At 39.2% G+C, this 22,714-nt stretch overlaps 1 protein-coding gene across 3 annotated transcripts in view; it reads right to left on the reverse strand.

Annotated features, from left to right (window-relative positions):
* The window catches only part of ATP6V0D2 (ATPase H+ transporting V0 subunit d2), a 49,164-nt gene extending 44,490 nt beyond the window's left edge, over nucleotides 1-4,674 (reverse strand). For 2 of the 3 annotated variants that reach the window (XM_086696006.1, XM_086696007.1), the window contains exon 1: nucleotides 4,289-4,674. In XM_086696006.1, the coding sequence (XP_086552132.1) occupies nucleotides 4,289-4,418 (130 nt within the window). In that variant the 5' untranslated portion in view covers nucleotides 4,419-4,674. The remainder of the gene's footprint in view (nucleotides 1-4,288) is intronic. The other variant, XM_025922766.2, reaches the window with a different exon arrangement.
* Between the last annotated feature and the right edge of the window lie 18,040 nt (nucleotides 4,675-22,714).

Raw genomic sequence — 22,714 nt, forward strand, 5'->3', positions numbered from 1 at the left:
AGTGTGAGACGGGGAGGGGCAGAGAGAGAAGGAGACACTGAATCTGAAGCAGGCTCTAGTCCCTGAGCTGTCAGTGCAGAGACTGACATGGGGCTTGAACTCACAGACCAGGAGATCATGACCTGAGCCGAAGTCAGAAGCTTAACTGACTGAGCCACCCAGATGCCCCCCCCAAAATGTTAATTCTTTAAAAGAACATTTTATGCCACTTTGACTTTATTATTTTGCTGCAAAGTCACTTTTAAAGACTTTAAAGTTTCCACGTAGTACAGCCTTCCAGCACTACCAGTGGGATAGGCCATGTGAACTAGCTTCCCCCTTCTATCTCTGGGAACTGGCAGAGTCACAGAGTGTCCTAGCAACTGATTCAGGTCACTGTTAGTCAGGGGCAAACCTTGGAACAGATGAGTATTTCTGGTCACACTAGCACAATTATATATGCAGTTAAGCACAATTATGAATTCTAGGACTTTTTAAAGTTTTTCTAGACAATGTTCATTTTCTCGTCTAAATTTACCTGAAACCTTATATTCTTTCTAAGTGTAAAACAATTTGTTGATGTCAGAACACTCTTGACGTCTAGAGGACTTGATAACACTAAAGGCAAATTTAATCTCTGCCAAATTAGCTCTTCTTTTACAGAAAGTGTCTGTGTCAGCACATAGTACCACAATGACAGTTTTATCCACTCTTCTTCCCCTGTATTGGTACAGTGCAGATTTTGTGCAAATGTAAACAGAAATCCTTAAGTCCTTAACATTGATCCTGATAAATGCCCTTGATTTTTTTTTCTTCAGCTCTTTTTTTTTTTTAAGATTTTATTTTTAAGTGATCTCTACATCCATTGCAGGGCTCGAACTTACAACTCCAAGATCAAGAGTTACGTGCTCTACTGACTGAACCCACCAGGCACCCTTCTCTTCAACTCTTCATCAACTCAGAAGATGGCTCGGTTTCTCTCAGTGTATTTGCAGATACAACAGCTGCATTGCTTTCCCCAAGTTATTTATTTCCCAACATCCTATGAAATAATCAGGTAGGGCAGACCTTATTATTATCCATATCAAAAAGGAGCTGACATCAACATAGGCATAATCATTTATCTTTAATTCGTGCTCAGGAGGCACAGACATTTTAGTGGAAAAAGAGTTGTGGATATGTCTATACTCCATCCCTGACAAGAGTGTCAGATTAGACAGAGCCATTCTAAGCCTCAGCATCCTCAACTGTTAACTGCAGACATGAAATCCTTATTTAGATTTATTTTCTCAGCAGCCAGTATAACCCGTAGTTTAATGACCCACACTTGACACTACTGGGGGTCTCCAAACAGATTGGCACACAGATTCAAACATAGTTATGAAATGAGTGGTTGAAAAAAATATATTAGGAGGAAAGAAAGATAGAAACCTGAGGTAAAAGAACAACAAAGTGTTGATGGATGTGACAGGATCTCTTTTTTTTTTTTTTAATTTTTTTTTTTATTTTTGGGACAGAGAGAGACAGAGCATGAACGGGGGAGGGGCAGAGAGAGAGGGAGACAGAGAATCGGAAACAGGCTCCAGGCTCCGAGCCATCAGCCCAGAGCCTGACGCGGGGCTCGAACTCACGGGCCGCGAGATCGTGACCCGGCTGAAGTTGGACGCTTAACCGACTGCGCCACCCAGGCGCCCCAAATGTGACAGGATCTCTTAACCAGGGTGCAAGGATGGCTTTGGGTGGCCCAGGACCCCTGATATTACATGGAAAATTCTGTGTGCATTTACCTGGGTGTGTTTTTCTAAGAAGAGTCATTCTCTAGATCTTCGAAAGGGTCCGAAACCCATTTTTTCCTCCCAAATTGAAGCTGATGGTGATTTCTTTCTGAATTCTTTAGTGAACTGGCTAAATCTGGTTTTGTATCATATTTTAGGTATTTTTTGTATTGTTTGTGTTAAAATTTGCATTTTTTAGCTTATTTAAAAGTTGGACTGGGGCATTTGGCTGGCTCAGTCAGAGGAGCGCGTGACTCTTGATCTTGGGGTCATGAGTTTGGGCCCCACTTTGGGTGTAGAGATTACTTAAAATAGGTAAATAAATAATCTTAAAAAAGTAAAAGCTTGACTGAAAACTAAAAAGAATTCATTGAAGTGGCTTCTGTTAGAAACACTCATTCTGCCTTGTGTTCATTCACTTTTTCTACTTCAACTTAAGCACATTTTCTTTTTTTATTCAAGTATAGTTGACATACATTATATTAATTTCAGGTGTACAACACAGTGATTCAACAATTATCGGGGTACCTGGGTGGCTCAGTTGGTTAAGCATCTGACTCTTGATTTCGGCTCAGGTCATGATCTCACAGTTTGTGGGTTCAAGACTCGTGTTGGACTCTGCACTGACAGTGTAGAGCCAGCTTGGGATTCTGTCTCTCCCTCTCTCTCTCTGCCCCTGCTCCTGGTCTCTTTCTCTCTCAAAAATAAATAAACTTTAAAAAACAAAACAAAACAACCCAATGATATACATTACAAAATGCTCACCGTGATAAGTGTATGGTGACTGTCAGTCACTACACAAAATTATCACAATATTTATGCAGAGTTTCTGTACATGATTAACATTCTTCAGTCACCAAACTCCTAATATGCTGAAGTGATTTATGGTTTGGGATTATATTGTAATTATACATAGCCTACAGAATTATTTATCATCTGAAAAATTTTTCTAGCTGTCTCCATTGCTAATGAAAGGAGTAGGTTAATATCAACTTGGGCAGCTCCGCCTTAACTCTGGCTTTAACTGGTCAGAATTACAAACAAGTGACGCAGGACCCTCAGACTCAGCAAAGTCACCTTCAGGTTTTTTGTTTTGTTTTTGCTTTCAATACCCTTCCTAGCAGTTTTGATCCTTATTGCTTTCTTGCTTTTTCTAGAAAAATCTGGAAGTTTTAAAGCACCTTATTATTGACGTGTGTTGATTTTATAAGTACATTTCAAAATGAACTAGTGTAGTTGTTTTTATAATAAAAATAATGTTTTATAGATGAAAATCTTTGGGAAAGTTTTGAAAGTATTGTAGCTTAAAGATAATTTCCAGAGAAAAGGGGAAAATGGGGAGGTATTAGTCAAAGGGTGCAAAGTTTTAGAAACACAAGATAAGTAAGTCCTAGAAATCTGTATAGCATAGAGCCTTGTAGTACACACACACACACACACACACACACACACACACAAATAATAACAGGCAGGAAGAAAGTTTTGGAGGTAATGGTTGATTTATGGCATAGATTGTGGTGATTTCATGGATGTATACCTACCGCTAATCTCATCAGGTTGTATACATTAAATATGTACAGTTTCTTGCATGTCAATCACACCTCAATAAAGTGCTTAAAACAAGATCATTTTCATTTACCTAGTGCTTCAGTTTCTAACACATTTCTCATGTATTATCTCATTTATTTCTCCAAACAAAGCAGGCAAAGCAGGCTTTACCATCATATTTTACAAATGAGGACACTGAGGCTCAGGTTTTGAGCCTTAGGCCCCCTACCTAGCCCCGGGAGGGGTCAAAGTCGGTACTTTTGAATCCAGGGTTAGCCTCACCACTTGCTCATCTCTTGACTTTTTTCTTAAGCTTCAGTTAAAGGTAAAAACCTGAAATAAACTCTCATACCAATTTATACTAATAAACTAGGTATAGAATAAAATTCTCTAAACCAAGTTTCTTAGCATTTTGTTGGGGGGTGGGGAGGGCATTTGTCCCTGGGCAGTTTGCTGAGTCCTTCTCTAAATATTATTGATAAATATGTAGGATGAAAATACATAAGATTACGAGCGAACAAAAGATGTTAAAATACAGTTATCAAGATGTTTTAAAATGTGTAAAACATACTTACTAAGACATTAAATATCAAGATTAAAGAGTAAGTGTAATACCTAGTATAAGTGCAAAATTGTGAAAATATAAATATAAATATAAATATTTCAAAAATATAAATCTGCAAGAATTGTATAGGGATATGAAAATATTGACTTTCTATTGGTTACAAAGCACTAACCACTGATTGTTGCCTACATTCATAATGAAAGGAAATGCTAAATTTCACTTACAGAAAATTGGAAATAAAGATGGAGTTGTTTTTTTTTTTTTCCTCCTCCAAGTTCATGGACCCCTGAAGTCTGGACCCTGGGAATAAAAACCTATTCTGGACTCTCAGGCCATGGGAACACAGTCGGTTCTTTAAGCTCCCAATGGGAGGTGTCATTCCCTTTTCCCCTTTTTACATGGTGAGAAGAGCAGCTCTTACCTTCCAGGGTCTCGCACTGGACCAGGTTGATGTAGTCCTGCTGGGTCAACAGGCTGGCCTTGCACCCTCGCACCAGGCCTTCCAGGTAGCCATGGTCCACGTTAAAGTAGAACTCGGCACCCTCCAGCATGACCAAAGAGAGCAGAGCCAAGTTGGGCTGAAACAGCTCCGGATCCTGGTCAGCTCCTGAAGATTTGCTCTAGTCTGGAAAAAAATGCTCAATTATGAGTTCTCAGGAAGAAATCTGTCAGCTGATAGTCAGGGTTTTCATGACTAGTTTCTTCTGGTTTCTGTGGCTTTCAATAGCCTGCTCAGCCCTGTTTTCACAGCAACAGTGAATCAGCTGGATAACTCGAGTAAACCCTGGAAGCAAACCATGGAGAGGAGGAGACAGGGAGGGTCAGGGCTCTGCTCTATCCCTCTCAAAGGGAGGGTCCCCCTCCCAGCTGTGCCACTGGAAGGCCTGAAACACCTGAATGATTGGTAAACATTCCTCCCTCCCTCGGAGCCTGTGAGCTTTCAATTGTAAATTACATTTGTCCTCAATTTCTTGAAGATTATTAATATGAAGAAAGAGAGGGTTTTTTTTCTTGTTTTTCTTTTCTTTCTTTCTTTCTTTCTTTCTTTCTTTCTTTCTTTCTTTCTTGAGAGAGAGAGAGAGAAAGAAAGAACACGAGTAAGGGGCAGAAAGAGGAGAGGGCTTTTTTTCTCTTTTTTTTTATTATTTATTTTTTATTTTTTTTTTCAACGTTTATTTATTTTTGGGACAGAGAGAGACAGAGCATGAATGGGGGAGGGGCAGAGAGAGAGGGAGACACAGAATCGGAAACAGGCTCCAGGCTCTGAGCCATCAGCCCAGAGCCTGACGCGGGGCTCGAACTCACAGACCGCGAGATCGTGACCTGGCTGAAGTCGGACGCTTAACCGACTGCGCCACCCAGGCGCCCCTTTTTTTCTCTTTTAAAAATTAAGTTTTGTAAATAGATCAGGTGTGAGCAGGCAGTCTGAAGGATCCTGAGAAGCTAATTCAGCAATGCAGTTGTTTACTGTAAAACAAATGTTTAGTAATGTCTTCGCATAGCAAAGCCTGATAGCTGTTTTCCCCCACCCCACCTCCCCCCCTTCCCATAGCCCCTTGTCTGGGATCCGAGCCCAGAAAACAATCTTGGAGGCAAATACACAGAGCTGTGATTCTATAATAAGCCACTACCTTTATAAAATTGGACCGTTTATAAGGTGCTCTTTATTTTCTTTTTCCCATTTAAATCTCATGATTACTAGAACATATAAATTAGGCAGATAGTATTATTACCCAAATCACAGATAAGAAACCAGATCTCAGAATCCATGAGGCAGTTCAAAATGTACAGTTCATAATACAGTAAGTAGTTAATTAAGCCAGGACTTAATTATTGAGTTTCATGCTCCAAAAAAGAGTGCTTGTTCTCTCCTATACTTAGCTCAAAAATTGTGTCAAATATCCTGAACACTATTTTACATAGATAGTATTTCACTTTCATATATATATTGTGTCAAATTCTTAATTGAATTTAAAGTGCCAGAAATTTCCTGATCTCTGTCTCAGTATGTTCAAACTGGGAGAAGCTAGATAAGATTGAATCACAAGAAATTCCGCTTTAGTTATTGAAAATAAAAGAGCCAAACTTGAGTTAGCACAGTATTTAGTAAATAGAGGTTCTTTTTATCACCATCATCATTATCCAACCCTCCCCCCAATAATTCCACCATCCCCAAACTACCTGAGTACATTTTAGTTTGAATCATTTGAACTTACAACTTGTGTAGATCAAAAATATATATATGGTTGCATATCAGTAATTTTATACAGTTCAATTCAATACAAACTTACAATTAAATAAATTATAAAACAAACTCATCATTCCCTAGACATGTTAGCATATTACTACTATTAATGCACTTGAGGTTATGTCTATTGTATATATGTGGTAGATATTCTGTATAATCATGTGCTCCTATGCTTATCTTTTCAAGTAAAGGTTTAATGATGTCATAATTGTAGCTTGAATTTGACCATGGTGAGAGTGTTTATACTATGGAAATAGGCAAATGGTACAAATCAGGGCTTTATTTATTATTGCTGGTTGTTTGTCCAGACTTGAGAAAATGATGGAGAAAATGTTAACAATGCAAATTAAACTTAAAAGTATGTGGTATCTATAGCCATTACAATGTGAACTGCAAAATTTGAAGAAATAGTTTTTCATTATTCAAAAACTATTATCCAATGTAGTGAAGATGGCACTCACGTAATGAGGAACAAGTGAAGTTCTGATGTACGGTTTTCTTGTTTCATCCTAATCTTTAATGTAAATAAAAATGTCAACCACCATTAATGTTGGAACTACATTTATTTGTCAATTGCAACCAAAGTTTGGCTACAGAGAGTAGAATTGAACAAAGATCAATGAAATCATTTTGTGAAAATCAATGGACTATATGGAATTTACAGTTTGGAGTATTATTTTATTGTTATTTGTAAATTGGGTGGTACATATCCTTAATACTATAAAATTTATAATAAACATATACACACATTTTTGGGGGAAAGCTGTTATTAAACATTCGAAGTATAACTCACAATCCTCAGAGTTTTGCCCAGAGCTAGCCTTGATGTCAACGTGCTCAAAAAAGAATATTGTGTGTGTGAGTGCAAAAAGACTTTTTAATTTGTTATCTTTTATATTTATATGTAGAGCCAAGTTCCAGTGTTTCTTTAATTTTTTTTTTAACGTTTATTTATTTTTGAGACAGAGAGAGACAGAGCATGAACAGGGTAGGGTCAGAGAGAGAGGGAGACAAAGAATCTGAAACAGGCTCCAGGCTCTGAGCTGTCAGCACAGAGCCGGACACGGGGCTTGAACTCACTGACCGTGAGATCATGACCTGAACCGAAATCGGATGCTTAACCGACTGAGCCACCCAGGCACCCCATTTTTTAAAAATTTTTTAATGTTTATTTATTTTTGAGACAGAGAGAGACAGAGCATGAATGGAGGAGGGCCCAGTGTTTCTTTAAAATGATAGATACCAGGGCTCCTGGCTCACTTAGTCTGTAGAGCTTGGGACTCTTGATCTTGCGGTGGTGAGTTAGCCCCATGTTGGGTATAGAGGTGCTTTTAAAAAATTGTTAAAAGACCACAAAACAATTTAAAAAATGATAGATACCAACTTCTTCTGCGATTATAAAATTCGCAGAATTTTCACATTGTCCTTCAAGCTTGGCATAAACAAAAATGTCTCATTCCTGCTCAAGGTGGTCAAAGATGAGATCCAACTCATGAGAGATGAGAGGAAACCCAGTACAGTGACATGTAGTTGGAGCTTCTTTATAAATGCGTCTCTATGGTGCAAACAAAATAAAAATGTTCATTTCAGTGTTTAAACTACCAATGATGTTTAGGAGAGCAGCTTGGAGTATGACAGAGTGTGGGTTTAAGTTATTTCCTCTCTAAGTACCAGTGTGTAGAATGAGGACAGTAACACTTACTTCATAGTTTATTGTAAAGATTAAAGATATAAAATCCTTAGAATGCTTAACACATGTAGGCATGTGTGCTAAGTATGTAATAAAAGAAACTATTGCAATGGCTTCTCCTCTCTCTCCTATACTACAAACCACTATAATCCTAATCCCTTAACACTAGATCCTTCAGACCAGGAACAATGTTTCATGCATCTTTCTGTCTCTCAACTGCTTAGCAACACACCGTGAGGGGAGCAGATTTTCAATAAGTGTTTGCTGGAGGAACCAGAATTGGACTTCTAAAATGACCGAGCTTGCTCTGAAAGTCGTTAACTGTGTGTTTCTCTAGGAAAACCTGTATTTGGTAAGTGTATTTGAGGAATGAGTTTATTTTGTGGGTTTTGCAACATGATACATACATGTGTGTATGCTTATCTATAAGGTATATAGGATTTATTGTGACTTTCTGTCAATTTTAAGAGCCTCCAAGTGTCATTATCTTCATAGCATTGAAAGAGCAACTTGTTTTTCTAAGAAATAGAGATACTTCTTGGAGAGGTACAGTGTCTGTTATCCTGAAAACAAAAAGTTTCTTTTTAGATGTAGTAAGCTCTTCAAAGGATAGTGAGTAAGCAAAGGAGATCGATCCAGGCTGCTTCCTATGGACAGTCTTCTGGATGTTTTGATGAAGCTGACTGAGGCAGGTCAAGGCCTTGTTAAGGCCTCTGAGGTAGTTCTCAAGGTAGACAGCCATACCCACTTCTGAACAGTCCCTGGGAGTGTCTTTAGAGGCAGAGTGTTGGGTAAGATGCACCCTGGAGTGGAACCAGGATGCCATCCTCAATGATAAAGTCAAAGGCCAAGTCAAAACTTTTTCCTAAAACCAACCACAATATACTGGTTTGTTTGTTTAAATTTTAAAACATTACATGTCCCATAATATGATGTATAACCTCTATGTATCCATCACCCAGTTTCAGTAATAATCCACTTACTTATAGCCAATTTTGATTTACTATACCAGTTATCAGAAAGCTTTTGCTGTACAGGGCAAGAAAGTAAATATTTTAGGCATTGAGGGCCAAACTGTTCTGTCACAAATTCTCAACTCTGCCATTGTTGCTGAAAAGCAACCATAGACTACACATAAATAAATGAGCATGACTGTATTCTAATAAGACTTCATTTACAGGGGTGCCTGCGTGGCTCAGTCAGTTAAGCATCCAACTTCGTTTCAGGTCTTGATCTCACAGTTTGTGAGCCTGAGCCCTGCTTCGGGTTCTGGGTTGACAGCTCAGAGCCTGGAGCCTGCTTCAGCTCCTCTATCTCCCTCACTCTCTGCCCCTACCCTGCTCACGTGAACACTCTCCCTCTTTCAAAAAAAACGAATAAACACTGAAAAATAGAAGACGATGCACTTTGAATGTTAAAAAACAAAAACAAAAAAACAACTTCATTTACAAAAACAAGTGGTGGCCAGATTTGGCCTCTGGGCTATGGTTTATCACTCCTTGATCTATAACCTTGTCCACTTCCTTCTAACCCTGGATTATTTTTTTTTTTTTAAAGATTTTTCATTCTTTTTTTTCAACGTTTATTTATTTTGGGGACAGAGAGAGACAGAGCATGAACGGGGGAGGGGCAGAGAGAGAGGGAGACACAGAATCGGAAACAGGCTCCAGGCTCCGAGCCATCAGCCCAGAGCCCGACGCGGGGCTCGAACTCACGGAGCGCGAGATCGTGACCTGGCTGAAGTCGGACGCTTAACCGACTGCGCCACCCAGGCGCCCCTAACCCTGGATTATTTTTAAGTAAACCCCAAATATCATATTATTTTATTCACAAATTTTAGTATCTCTAAAAGATAAGGACCCTTTTACAATATAATTATAATTCTATTATAATACTGAAGTTATTTTAATATTAAATATCACTGTTAAGGGGTGCCTGGGTGGCGCAGTTGGTTAAGCATCCGACTTCAGCCAGGTCATGATCTCGCGGTACGTGAGTTCAAGCCCCACGTCAGGCTCTGGGCTGATGGCTCAGAGCCTGGAGCCTGTTTCCGATTCTGTGTCTCCCTCTCTCTCTTCCCCTCCCCCGTTCATGCTCTGTCTCTCTCTGTCCCAAAAATAAATAAACGTTGAAAAAAAAATTTTTTTTTTAATTTATAAAAAAAAATATCACTGTTAAAATTTTCTCAGTATTTTTTTTTTAACATTTGGTTCGTTTGAATGGGAAGACATTACAATTGGTTTATATGTCTCTCAATGTTCTTCTAGGTATACCTTCACTCCCACTAGTGCTATTTTGTCTTTAAGAAACTGGGTCATGTGGTGCTCTGGTGGCTCAGTCGGTTAAACATCCAACTTCGGCTCAGGTCATGATCTCATGGTTCATGTGTTGAAGCCCCACATCGGGCTCTGTGGGGCTCAGAGCTGGAGCCTGTTTTGGATTCTGTGTCTCCACCTCTCTCTGCTCCTCCCCCACTGGTGCTCTGTGTCTCTCTTTCTCAAAGAAATGAATAAACATTGGAAAAAAGAAGAAAACAAGAGACTGGGTCGCATGTTTTGTAGAGTTTTCCACAGTTAGGAATTTGGTGATTGCCTCTGAGGTGTCATTTAACTTGTTGCTCTGTCTCCTGTAATTTCTATAAATTGGCAGTTAGATCTGGAAGCTAGATCACTTTTATGTTAGATATTTTTGTAAGAACACTCACAACAATATGGACTATTTCCATCAGGATGCATGTAACGTCTGTCTCTCACTTTTTTTTTTTGAATGCTTACGTATTTTTGAGAGAGAGAGAGAGAGAGATAAAGTGCGAGCAGGGGAGGGGCAGAGAGAGAGGCAGACACAGAATCCGAAGCAGGCTCCAGGCTTTGAACTGTCAGCACAGAGCCCGACGATGGGCTCGAACTCACGGACCATGAGATCATGACCTGAGCCGAAGTCAGAGGCCCAACCGACTGAGCCACAGAGGCACCCCCTGTCTCTCACCTTTTTTTTTTTTTAAATTTAATCGAGATGCATAAGTTTTGTTTTTTTTTGTTTTAAGTTTATTTATTTATTTATTTATTTTATTATTTTATTTTTATTTATTTATTTATTTTTTTAATATATGAAATTTATTGTCAAATTGGTTTCCATACAACACCCAGTGCTCATCCCAAAAGGTGCCCTCCTCAATACCCATCACCCACCCTCCCCTCCCTCCCACCCCCCATCAACCCTCAGTTTGTTCTCAGTTTTTAATAGTCTCTGATGTTTTGGCTCTCTCCCACTCTAACCTCTTTTTTTTTTTTTTTCCTTCCCTTCCCCCCATGGGTTTCTGTTAAGTTTCTTAGGATCCACATAAGAGTGAAACCATATGGTATCTGTCTTTCTCTGTATGGCTTATTTCACTTAGCATCACACTCTCCAGTTCCATCCACGTTGCTACAAAAGGCCCTATTTCATTTTTTCTCATTGCCACGTAGTATTCCATTGTGTATATAAACCACAATTTCTTTATCCATTCATCAGTTGATGGACATTTAGGCTCTTTCCATAATTTGGCTATTGTTGAAAGTGCTGCTATAAACATTGGGGTACAAGTGCCCCTATGCATCAGTACTCCTGTATCCCTTGGAAAAATTCCTAGCAGTGCTATTGCTGGGTCATAGGGTAGGTCTATTTTTAATTTTCTGAGGAACCTCCACACTGCTTTCCAGAGCAGCTGCACCAATTTGCATTCCCACCAACAGTGCAAGAGGGTTCCCGTTTCTCCACATCCTCTCCAGCATCTATAGTCTCCTGATTTGTTCATTTTGGCCACTCTGACTGGCGTGAGGTGATATCTGAGTGTGGTTTCGATTTGTATTTCCCTGATAAGGAGCGACGTTGAACATCTTTTCATGTGCCTATTGGCCATCCGGATGTCTTCTTTAGAGAAGTGTCTTTTCATGTTTTCTGCCCATTTCTTCACTGGGTTATTTGTTTTTTGGGTGTGGAGTTTGGTGAGCTCTTTATAGATTTTGGATACTAGCCCTTTGTCCGATATGTCATTTGCAAATATCTTTTCCCATTCTGTTGGTTGCCTTTTAGTTTTGTTGGTTGTTCCCTTTGCTGTGCAGAAGCTTTTTATCTTCATAAGGTCCCAGTAATTCACTTTTGCTTTTAATTCCCTTGCCTTTGGGGATGTGTCGAGTAAGAGATTGCTACGGCTGAAGTCAGAGAGGTCTTTTCCTGCTTTCTCCTCTAAGGTTTTGATGGTTTCCTGTCTCACATTCAGGTCCTTTATCCATTTTGAGTTTATTTTTGTGAATGGTGTGAGAAAGTGGTCTAGTTTCAACCTTCTGCATGTTGCTGTCCAGTTCTCCCAGCACCATTTGTTAAAGAGACTGTCTTTTTTCCATTGGATGTTCTTTCCTGCTTTGTCAAAGACTAGTTGGCCATATGTTTGTGGGTCTAGTTCTGGGGTTTCTATTCTATTCCATTGGTCTATGTGTCTGTTTTTGTGCCAATACCATGCTGTCTTGATGATTACAGCTTTGTAGTAGAGGCTAAAGTCTGGGATTGTGATGCCTCCCGCTTTGGTCTTCTTCTTCAAAATTACTTTGGCTATTCGGGGCCTTTTGTGGTTCCATATGAATTTTAGGATTGCTTGTTCTAGTTTTGAGAAGAATGCTGGTGCAATTTTGATTGGGATTGCATTGAATGTGTTGATAGCTTTGGGTAGTATTGACATTTTGACAATATTTATTCTTCCAATCCATGAGCAGGGAATGTCTTTCCATTTCTTTATATCTTCTTCAATTACCTTCATAAGCTTTCTATAGTTTTCAGCATACAGATCTTTTACATCTTTGGTTAGATTTATTCCTAGGTATTTTATGCTTCTTGGTGCAATTGTGAATGGGATCAGTTTCTTTATTTGTCTTTCTGTTGCTTCATTGTTAGTGTATAAGAATGCAACTGATTTCTGTACATTGATTTTGTATCCTGCAACTTTGCTGAATTCATGTATCAGTTCTAGCAGACTTTGGGTGGAGTCTATCGGATATTCCATGTATAATATCATGTCATCTGCAAAAGCGAAAGCTTGACTTCATCTTTGCCGATTTTGATGCCTTTGATTTCCTTTTGTTGTCTGATTGCTGATGCTAGAACTTCCAGCACTATGTTAAACAACGGCGGTGAGAGTGGGCATCCCTGTCGTGTTCCTGATCTCAGGGAAAAAGCTCTCAGTTTTTCCCCGTTGAGGATGATGTTAGCTGTGGGCTTTTCATAAATGGCTTTTATGATCTTTAAGTATGTTCCTTCTATCCCGACTTTCTCAAGGGTTTTTATTAAGAAAGGGTGCTGGATTTTGTCAAAGGCCTTTTCTGCATCGATTGACAGGATCATATGGTTCTTCTCTTTTTTTGTTGTTAATGTGATGTATCACGTTGATTGATTTGCGAATGTTGAACCAGCCCTGCATCCCAGGAATGAATCCCACTTGATCATGCTGAATAATTCTTTTTATATGCCGTTGAATTCGATTTGCTAGTATCTTATTGAGAATTTTTGCATCCATATTCATCAGGGATATTGGCCTGTAGTTCTCTTTTTTTACTGGGTCTTTGTCTGGTTCAGGAATCAAAGTAATACTGGCTTCATAGAATGAGTCTGGAAGTTTTCCTTCCCCTTCTATTTCTTGGAATAGCTTGAGAAGGATAGGTATTATCTCTGCTTTAAATGTCTGGTAGAACTCCCCTGGGAAGCCATCTGGTCCTGGACTCTTGTTTGTTGGGAGATTTTTGATAACCGATTCAATTTCTTCGCTGGTTATGGGTCTGTTCAAGCTTTCTATTGCCTCCTGATTGAGTTTTGGAAGAGTGTGGGTGTTTAGGAATTTGTCCATTTCTTCCAGGTTGTCCAATTTGTTGGCATATAATTTTTCATAGTATTCCCTGATAATTGTTTGTATCTCTGAGGGATTGGTTGTAATAATTCCATTTTCATTCATGATTTTATCTATTTGGGTCATCTCCCTTTTCTTTTTGAGAAGCCTGGCTAGAGGTTTGTCAATTTTGTTTATTTTTTCAAAAAACCAACTCTTGGGGCGCCTGGGTGGCTCAGTCGGTTAAGCGTCCGACTTCAGCTCAGGTCACGATCTCGCGGTCTGTGAGTTCAAGCCCCGCGTTGGGCTCTGGGCTGATGGCTCAGAGCCTGGAGCCTGCTTCCGATTCTGTGTCTCCCTCTCTCTCTCACCCTCCCCCGTTCATGCTCTGTCTCTCTCTGTCTCAAAAATAAATAAACGTTAAAAAAAAAAAAACAACTCTTGCTTTCGTTGATCTGCTCTACAGTTTTTTTAGATTCTATATTGTTTATTTCTGCTCTGATCTTTATTATTTCTTTTCTTCTGCTGGGTTTAGGCTGCCTTTGCTGTTCTGCTTCTATTTCCTTTAGGTGTGCTGTTAGATTTTGTATTTGGGATTTTTCTTGTTTCTTGAGATAGGCCTGGGTTGCAATGTATTTTCCTCTTAGGACTGCCTTCGCTGGGTCCCAAAGCGTTTGGATTGTTGTATTTTCATTTTCGTTTGTTTCCATATATTTTTTAATTTCTTCTCTAATTGCCTGGTTGACCCACTCATTCATTAGTAGGGTGTTCTTTAACCTCCATGCTTTTGGAGGTTTTCCAGACTTTTTCCTGTGGTTGATTTCAAGCTTCATAGCATTGTGGTCTGAAAGTATGCATGGTATAATTTCAATTCTTGTAAACTTATGAAGGGCTGTTTTGTGACCCAGTATATGATCTATCTTGGAGAATGTTCCATGTGCACTCGAGAAGAAAGTATATTCTGTTGCTTTGGGATGCAGAGTTCTAAATATGTCTGTCAAGTCCATCTGATCCAATGTATCATTCAGGGCCCTTGTTTCTTTATTGACCGTGTGTCTAGATGATCTATCCATTTCTGTAAGTGGGGTGTTAAAGTCCCCTGCAATTACCACATTCTTATCAATAAGGTTGCTTATGTTTATGAGTAATTGTTTTATATATTTGGGCGCTCCGGTATTCGGCGCATAGACATTTATAATTGTTAGCTCTTCCTGATGGATAGAACCTGTAATTATTATATAATGCCCTTCTTCATCTCTTGTTACAGCCTTTAATTTAAAGTCTAGTTTGTCTGATATAAGTATGGCTACTCCAGCTTTCTTTCGGCTTCCAGTAGCATGATAAATAGTTCTCCATCCCCTCACTCTCAATCTAAAGGTGTCCTCAGATCTAAAATGAGTCTCTTGTAGACAGCAAATAGATGGGTCTTGTTTTTTTATCCATTCTGATACCCTTAGTCTTTTGGTTGGCGCATTTAATCCATTTACATTCAGTGTTATTATAGAAAGATACAGGTTTAGAGTCATTGTGATGTCTGTATGTTTTATGCTTGTAGTGATGTCTCTTGTACTTTGTCTCACAGGATCCCCCTTAGGATCTCTTGTAGGGCTGGTTTAGTGGTGACAAATTCCTTCAGTTTTTGTTTGTTTGGGGAGACCTTTATCTCTCCTTCTATTCTAAATGACAGACTTGCTGGATAAAGGATTCTCGGCTGCACGTTTTTCCTGTTTAGCACACTGAAAATATCGTGCCAATCCTTTCTGGCCTGCCAAGTTTCAAAAGAGAGATCAGTCACGAGTCTTATAGGTCTCCCTTTATATGTGAAGGCACGTTTATCCCTTGCTGCTTTCAGAATTTTCTCTTTATCCTTGTATTTTGCCAGTTTCACTATGATATGTCGTGCAGAAGATCGATTCAAGTTACGTCTGAAGGGAGTTCTCTGTGCCTCTTGGATTTCAATGCCTTTTTCCTTCCCCAGATCAGGGAAGTTCTCAGCTATAATTTCTTCAAGTACCCCTTCAGCACCTTTCCCTCTCTCTTCCTCCTCTGGGATACCAATTATGCGTATATTATTTCTTTTTAGTGTATCACTTAGTTCTCTAATTTTCCCCTCATACTCCTGGATTTTTTTATCTCTCTTTTTCTCAGCTTCCTCTTTTTCCATAACTTTATCTTCTAGTTCACCTATTCTCTCCTCTGCCTCTTCAATCCGAGCCGTGGTGGTTTCCATTTTGTTATGCATTTCGTTTAAAGTGCTTTTCAGCTCCTAGTGACTGTTCCTTAGTCCCTTGATCTCTGTAGCAAGAGATTCTCTGCTGTCCTCTATACTGTTTTCAAGCCCAGCGATTAATTTTATGACTATTATTCTAAATTCACTTTCTGTTATATTATTTAAATCCTTTTTGATCAGTTCATTAGCTGTTGTTATTTCCTGGAGATTCTTCTGAGGGGAATTCTTCCACTTGGTCATTTTGGATAGTCCCTGGCATGGTGAGGACCTGCAGAGCACTTCCCCTGCGCTGTGGTGTATAACTGGAGTTGGTGGGCGGGGCCGCAGTCAGTCCTGATGTCTACCCCCAGCCCACCGCTGGGGCCACAGTCAGACTGGTGTGTGCCTTCTCTTCCCCTCTCCTAGGGGCGGGATTCACTGTGGGGTGGCGTGGCCCGTCTGGGCTACTTGCACACTGCCAGGCTTGTGGTGCTGGGGATCTGGCGTATTAGCTGGGGTGGGTTGGCAAGGTGCACGGGGGCAGGAGGGGCAGGCTTAGCTCGCTTCTCCTTAGGTGATCCACCTCAGGAGGGGCCCTGTGGCAGCAGGAGGGAGTCAGATCTGCTGCCGGAGGTTCGGCTCCGCAGAAGCACAGAGTTGGGTGTTTGCGCGGAGCGAGCAAGTTCCCTGGCAGGAACTGGTTCCCTTTGGGATTTTGGCTGGGGGATGGGCGGGGGAGATGGCGCTGGCGAGCGCCTTTGTTCCCCACCAAACTGAGCTCTGTCGTCCGGGGGCTCAGCAGCTCTCCCTCCCTTTGTCCTCCAGCCTTCCCGCTTTCTGAGCAGAGCTGTTAACTTGTGACCTCCCAGACGCTAAGTCGCGCTTGCTGTCGGAACACAGTCCGTCAGGCCCCTCCGCTTTTTGCAAGCCAGACTCGGGGGCTCTGCTTGGCCGGCGAGCCGCCCCTCCGCCCCGGCTCCCTCCCGCCAGTCCGTGGAGCGCGCACCGCCTCGCCGCCCTTCCTACCCTCTTCCGTGGGCCTCGCGTCTGCGCTTGGCTCCGGAGACTCCGTTCTGCTAATCCTCTGGTGGTTTTCTGGGTTATTTAGGCAGGTGTAGGTGGAATCTAAGTGATCAGCAGGACGCGCGGTGAGCCCAGCGTCCTCCTACGCCGCCATCTTCTTCCAGCCCCCCAGATGCATCTGTCTCTCACCTTTTAAAGAAGTCAGCAGCCATTTGTATTACCACCTAGGTCTACTATTTCATTTGGAGTAACAAAATGATTATTTTTTAGTTTATCAATTCCTTCTTCATTTATTAGCTAGAATATGTCTATAAAAAAGAAACTTTTAATATCAACTATTGGTTACCCTAACTTACAGTTCTTACATGGAAAGGCAGGATAAATGCTTAATTACTACTTAACAGTTTTCCAAATAATGTGTTTGTTCCCTAGCATCCTTCAAAAGTGACCAATAAGAGTTTTATTGTTATAAAAAATATTATTATCAATTTATGGATCTAAACATAGTCAGCATGTTCTTTTGATATAACTCTGGCAGTCTTTGATAGTTTCCTTGCCTTCTGTAATGACAGGATAGTCCATGCTCAATTTTGTACAATTTTTGCCCGGACCTGCAATCAGCCATTTCTCCCAAAAGCTTTGGTTTAACATTGCAGTTCTTAACGTGTGTTCAGAAAAAGGCAAAATTTCTTCAGTGTAGTGGGCAGTGCGGCAGGTGATGTGAAGGCCTCACGCTGTTCACTGGAAGCTAAGGTCAATACCCAGGGGTTGGGGGATTTCTAAGAGCAGATGTGCTCAGTAGAGGCAGTACTTTTGTAAATGGGTTTGCCATTCCCTTCCAGTACCTCAGCGTTTCTAATTAGAGCCTGTCAAAACAAAACAAACCTCCCATGTCATTCCAAGAAAAACATTATCCTGAAAAAAATGAGTTTTAAAGCCACATGAACTGAACTCCTGTGTATGTTCTTCAAGAATCTCAACTTGATTAGAGTGGATTACACTGAGAAAAAACAGAAAGCATGTGACTGAATTCGGAACAGACAGGCTGCAGGCAAACCAAGATTGCTCCCTTGACATTGATTCAGAACAGCTATCAGGTTACCCAGCCAAAGTACACTTTTGGTTTAACTTGCTTCTTAGAAACAGGAGAATTTGTGAACTGTCATCAGAATCACTGACTTTCTGGGCTACTTCAGCGAGAAGGATCCTTTATGTTTGAGATTAGACGTGAGACTGTCTATACTTTGTTGATTTTGTAGAATTCAAAGTTTCAAGGGTATTTTAATATTTTCTTCTTCCTGGGGAGAAAACCAAAAGTATTTCATGTATTGGATGGCTATGAAACCTTTTCTGTCAGTGATTTGCAATGTGCTATTTGCCCTAATGGTTCACCTTTTGTACTTTAACAAAATAATATTTTTGCTTTCATATACTAATTTAACCTGGACCTAATATAGTATGTGTCTTCCTTCATAATATCTCATTGTTCTTCAGTGACCATATTTGATTTCTCATCACAAAATCTGTTCTGTGGCAAAAGTTTTTAGCTGGATTAGAAAAGAACAAAAATCAATCATCACTCATAATTCCAGATACAATATTTACATAGGTGTAACTCTGCAAATTAAAAACTTCAAAATCTTGGGATGGCTATTTGTTTCAAAAGCTTAAGGACATTAACTAGTACTTTAATTTAAATTCTATATTCTGAAAAATTACCTGAGAAAGATGATCATTTCCTCTTACATTTTTATATTTTGTTCTTACTGTTTTCTGCTCACCAAAGCAATGCATACTTTTTGCAAAACTTCAACCATTACAGAAATACATGAGATTAAATTGCCCCTAATACTACTCTAAAGAGATAACCACTGATAACAGTTTGGGTGAACAATGAAAAAGGTTATTTAAGCTCCAAAATATTTGCTACTATGGTGCCAGAATTAATTTTGCAAAGGGAGGGTCATTTTGGTTTTGAACCACAAGAGGGCACCATAACATTATAGTAAGCTTCCTTTGATTTGTTTTGCTTCACCTCGCCTGTAAATTTTTCATTTGAAAAATGTCACATCAAAGCTTAAACAAGTGACTTCCAGTTGCTTATGTTAAAAGATTCCTTTTAGACACCTCCCTAAGTTCAGGGAGTCTTGCCATGATCTATCTTTTACTCCATTCCCTAAACCATCTTTGGGCTTCATAAATGCAAGCCCTTTTCTTCTTTCTAGACTACAAATTACTTTTTTAACCTTTTCATCTGTTATTTCACAAACTGGTTTCATTGTGTTTTCAGCATCCCTGAGAGATGTTCTAGGGGAAGGAGGGGAAGAAAATCTCTGCGTACAAATGGGTTTGAGAAATGCAAGAGATAAGTATATCCCATTTTGGACAAATACATATTTAACATAAAAAGTCTCTGACAGGTACTTTGGTGATTAAAGTTGATTAACTTTATTTTTTTTTTTTGAAAAATTTTTAATGTTTATTTATTTTGAGAGAGAGAGAGAGCATGAGCAGAGAGAAAGAGAGAGAGAGAGGGAGACAGAATCTGAAGCTGGCTCCAGGCTCCGTCCGAACTGTCAGCACAGAGTCCGACTTGGGGCTTGAATCCATGAACCGTGAGATCATGACCTGATCCAAAGTCAGACGCTTAACCAACTGAGCCACCCAGGCACCCCAAAGCTGATTAACTTTAAAACAGCATTTTTCAAACAATTGATCGGGCAATGGCTGCATTTCTTTGGGTAATTCATGCTTTTAACAACCTGGAGTAGTAGTATTTGGAACATTTGGGAAATTCTGATTTATAACATTCATTATTTTAAAATGTTATAAAACTTATATTGCACTATTAAATAAATGATTTATCTCTAACTTGAAGAAATTATATATATATTTGAATTCACATGTATTCTAAAATGTAACAACCTTACAATGTTTTCTTCTCTCCTACAAGTAAGTACTTCCCATTTTTATTTTTTTCTAACTTGATGGCAGAGATCCCAGGACCTGTCTTGCTACAGCAGTAAGCTTGTATGGTAATTACATGAATTAATGATGGCAAATTCACCACTGGGAATAATAAATGGCATTATTATGATAAGAATACTATTTCTATGAGAAAGTATGAACTAAGAAAAGTAAATTATTATAGATAGAAAGGTTATTATTTTACATTATTATGAGGCTAGAAAAAAGTCACAGAAGAAAGATTGCAATCAGAAAAGGTTTTATACTAACAAACCTTACAATGTTAGATTAGGATGGGACCTTAGGTGTCACATCAACTGCAGAAAAGGGAGGAACTCATGGCTTTTGGAGGCTAATCATTAAATTTTCAGATATTTCCAAGTATTAAAAATATCTATTTCTTAGTAAAGAAAAAGATTCTTCCATAGAACTCAAACCCACTAGTTCTATTTCAGCAAGATAGTTTTTTTTTTATTTTTAAAAATTTATTTATTTTTGAGATAGAGAGACAGAGTGAGTAGGGTAGGGGCAGAGAGAGAGGGAGAGAGAGAATCCTAAGCAGGCTCTACACTGTCAGCATGGAGCCTGATGTGGGGCTTGAACTTACAAGTCATGGGATCATGACTTAAGCTGAATCTAAGAGTCAGATGCTTAACCGATGGAGCCACCCAGGCACCCTAATAGGGGTTTTTTAATTAAATTTTAAAAAAAATTTTTAAATCCAAGTTAGTTAACATATAGTGTAATAATGATTTTAGGAATAGAATTTAGTGATTCATCACTTACATATAACATCCAGTGCTCAACCCATCAAGTGCCCTCTTTAATGTCCATTTAGCCCATTTCCCACCCCCCAACACCCCACCAGCAACCCTCAGTTTATTCTCTGTATTTAAGAATCTCTTATGTTTTGTCCCCCTCCCTGTTTTTATATCAGTTTTGCTTCCCTTTCCTTATGTTCATCTGTTTTGTGTCTTAAATTCCTCATATGAGTGAAATCATCTGATATTTGTCTTTCTCTGACTGACTTAGTTCACTTAACATAATACACTCTAGTTCCATCCATGTTGTTGCAAATGGCAAGGTTTCATTCTTTTTGATCACTGAGTGATAGTCCAGTGTGTGTGTGTGTGTGTGTGTGTGTGTGTGTGTGTGTGTGTATACATACCACATCTTCCTTATCCATTCATCCATTGATGGACATTTGGGCTCTTTCCATATTTGGCTATTATTGATAGTGCTGCTATAAACATTGGGGTGTATGTGCCCCTTTCAATCAGCACTCCTGTATCCTTTGGATAAATATCTAGCAGTGCAATTGCTGAGTTGTAGGGTAGTTCTATTTTTAACTTTTTGAGGAAACTCCCTACTGTTTTCCAGAGTGGCTGCACCAGTTTGCATTCCCAAGATTTAAAAAAAAAATACTTGTTTATATTTGAGAGAGAGAGAGAGAGCATGAGTGGGGAGCAGGGACAAAGGATCTGTAGTAAGCTCCGTACTGACAGCAGTGAACCTGATGCAGGGTTCGAACTCAAGAACTATGAGACCATGACCTGAGCCAAAGTCGGACGCTTAACCCACTGAGCCACCTAGGTGCCCCTATGTTTTGTTTGGTTTTGTTTTTAAGATTGTTCAGTTCACCAAATTCTCTTAAAAATTATTACAAAATGGCTTTTAAAAACACTGAAAATGACTTTTTTTTTCTGTAAAAGAAACCTCTTGATGTGAGAGTGCTTCATGGAATAGAATTTTAAAAAAGAGTGAAATGACAGAACTTAGGAACATTAAAAAAAGAGCCTTCTTAAAGAAAAGGAAACTCAGCTTCAAAGGGGTTTAGGATTTTTTATTTAAAACAGACATGAAAAATCAAGACTGGCAGAACTGGGGATAAAGCAAAGATATTCTGACTTCAGGTTTATAATTCTTCCCACTATTTTAAAACTAATTTATAAACTTATTCATAATTTTACACAAATGTGAGGTTATTATCCAATTGACCTTAGAGCTATATTCTGAAATTGAGTTATTCTTCTGGGGCAAAATACACTATACTTCTCTATTTACACCACTAGACAGCAGGTGACCAAATAACACACAATATGGGACCTCCTACAGGTCTGGAGTGGTAATTAGGTTCAGTGAAGAGTGGTGAATTGCAAAGTCACAAAAGATAGGAAGTTGTAACTATTCAGGGGAGTGGGATTTACTTAAGAGTGAGGTCATCATTTCCCCTCTTCACTTTACTTCTAAAGCAGTGAGAGTCAATTCTAATGACTCTTGAACTGAGATATAATTTGTTTTGGTGATCTCACATCTGTGTGGTGGGTAGAAAATGAGAAGGTGATTAACGAAAAATACTGAGCCTGGTTAGTGCATTTGAACATCAGAATATTTCCAAAGTAGAAGGTCTTTCTGAGTGCAATGTAAAAGACAGAAACAATACAGGAAAAAACTGAGAGTCTTCTACACAAATATTTAAAATACCTATGTAATTGGGCACCTGGCTGGCTCAGTCCACAGAACAGGTGACTCTTGATCTCAGGCTTAGCACTTACTTAAAACAAAACAACAAAACAAACAAAAAAACCCCAACCTTGTGTGCTGAAGCAGATGATGGTGGCACATTCCAGTGTCTCCACACAGTGGAACTAAATATTCAATAACAAAGGAATGTTTACTTACATTGTGGAGTATGTAGATGATGGAATGCTGGTCAGCTATTTAAAATTATCTCTTAGATAAGTATATTTTTTTGACATGGGAAAATAAGGATACTGGCAGGCAGAAAAATGTTACATTGCATTACATACACAATGATATTTTTAATAACTAAGAGGATATAAACATGGAAATGAATGG

Source organism: Puma concolor, chromosome F2 (assembly GCF_028749965.1).
Source record: "Puma concolor isolate L17-30 chromosome F2, mPumCon1.1.hap2, whole genome shotgun sequence".
Lineage (NCBI taxonomy): Eukaryota > Metazoa > Chordata > Mammalia > Carnivora > Felidae > Puma > Puma concolor.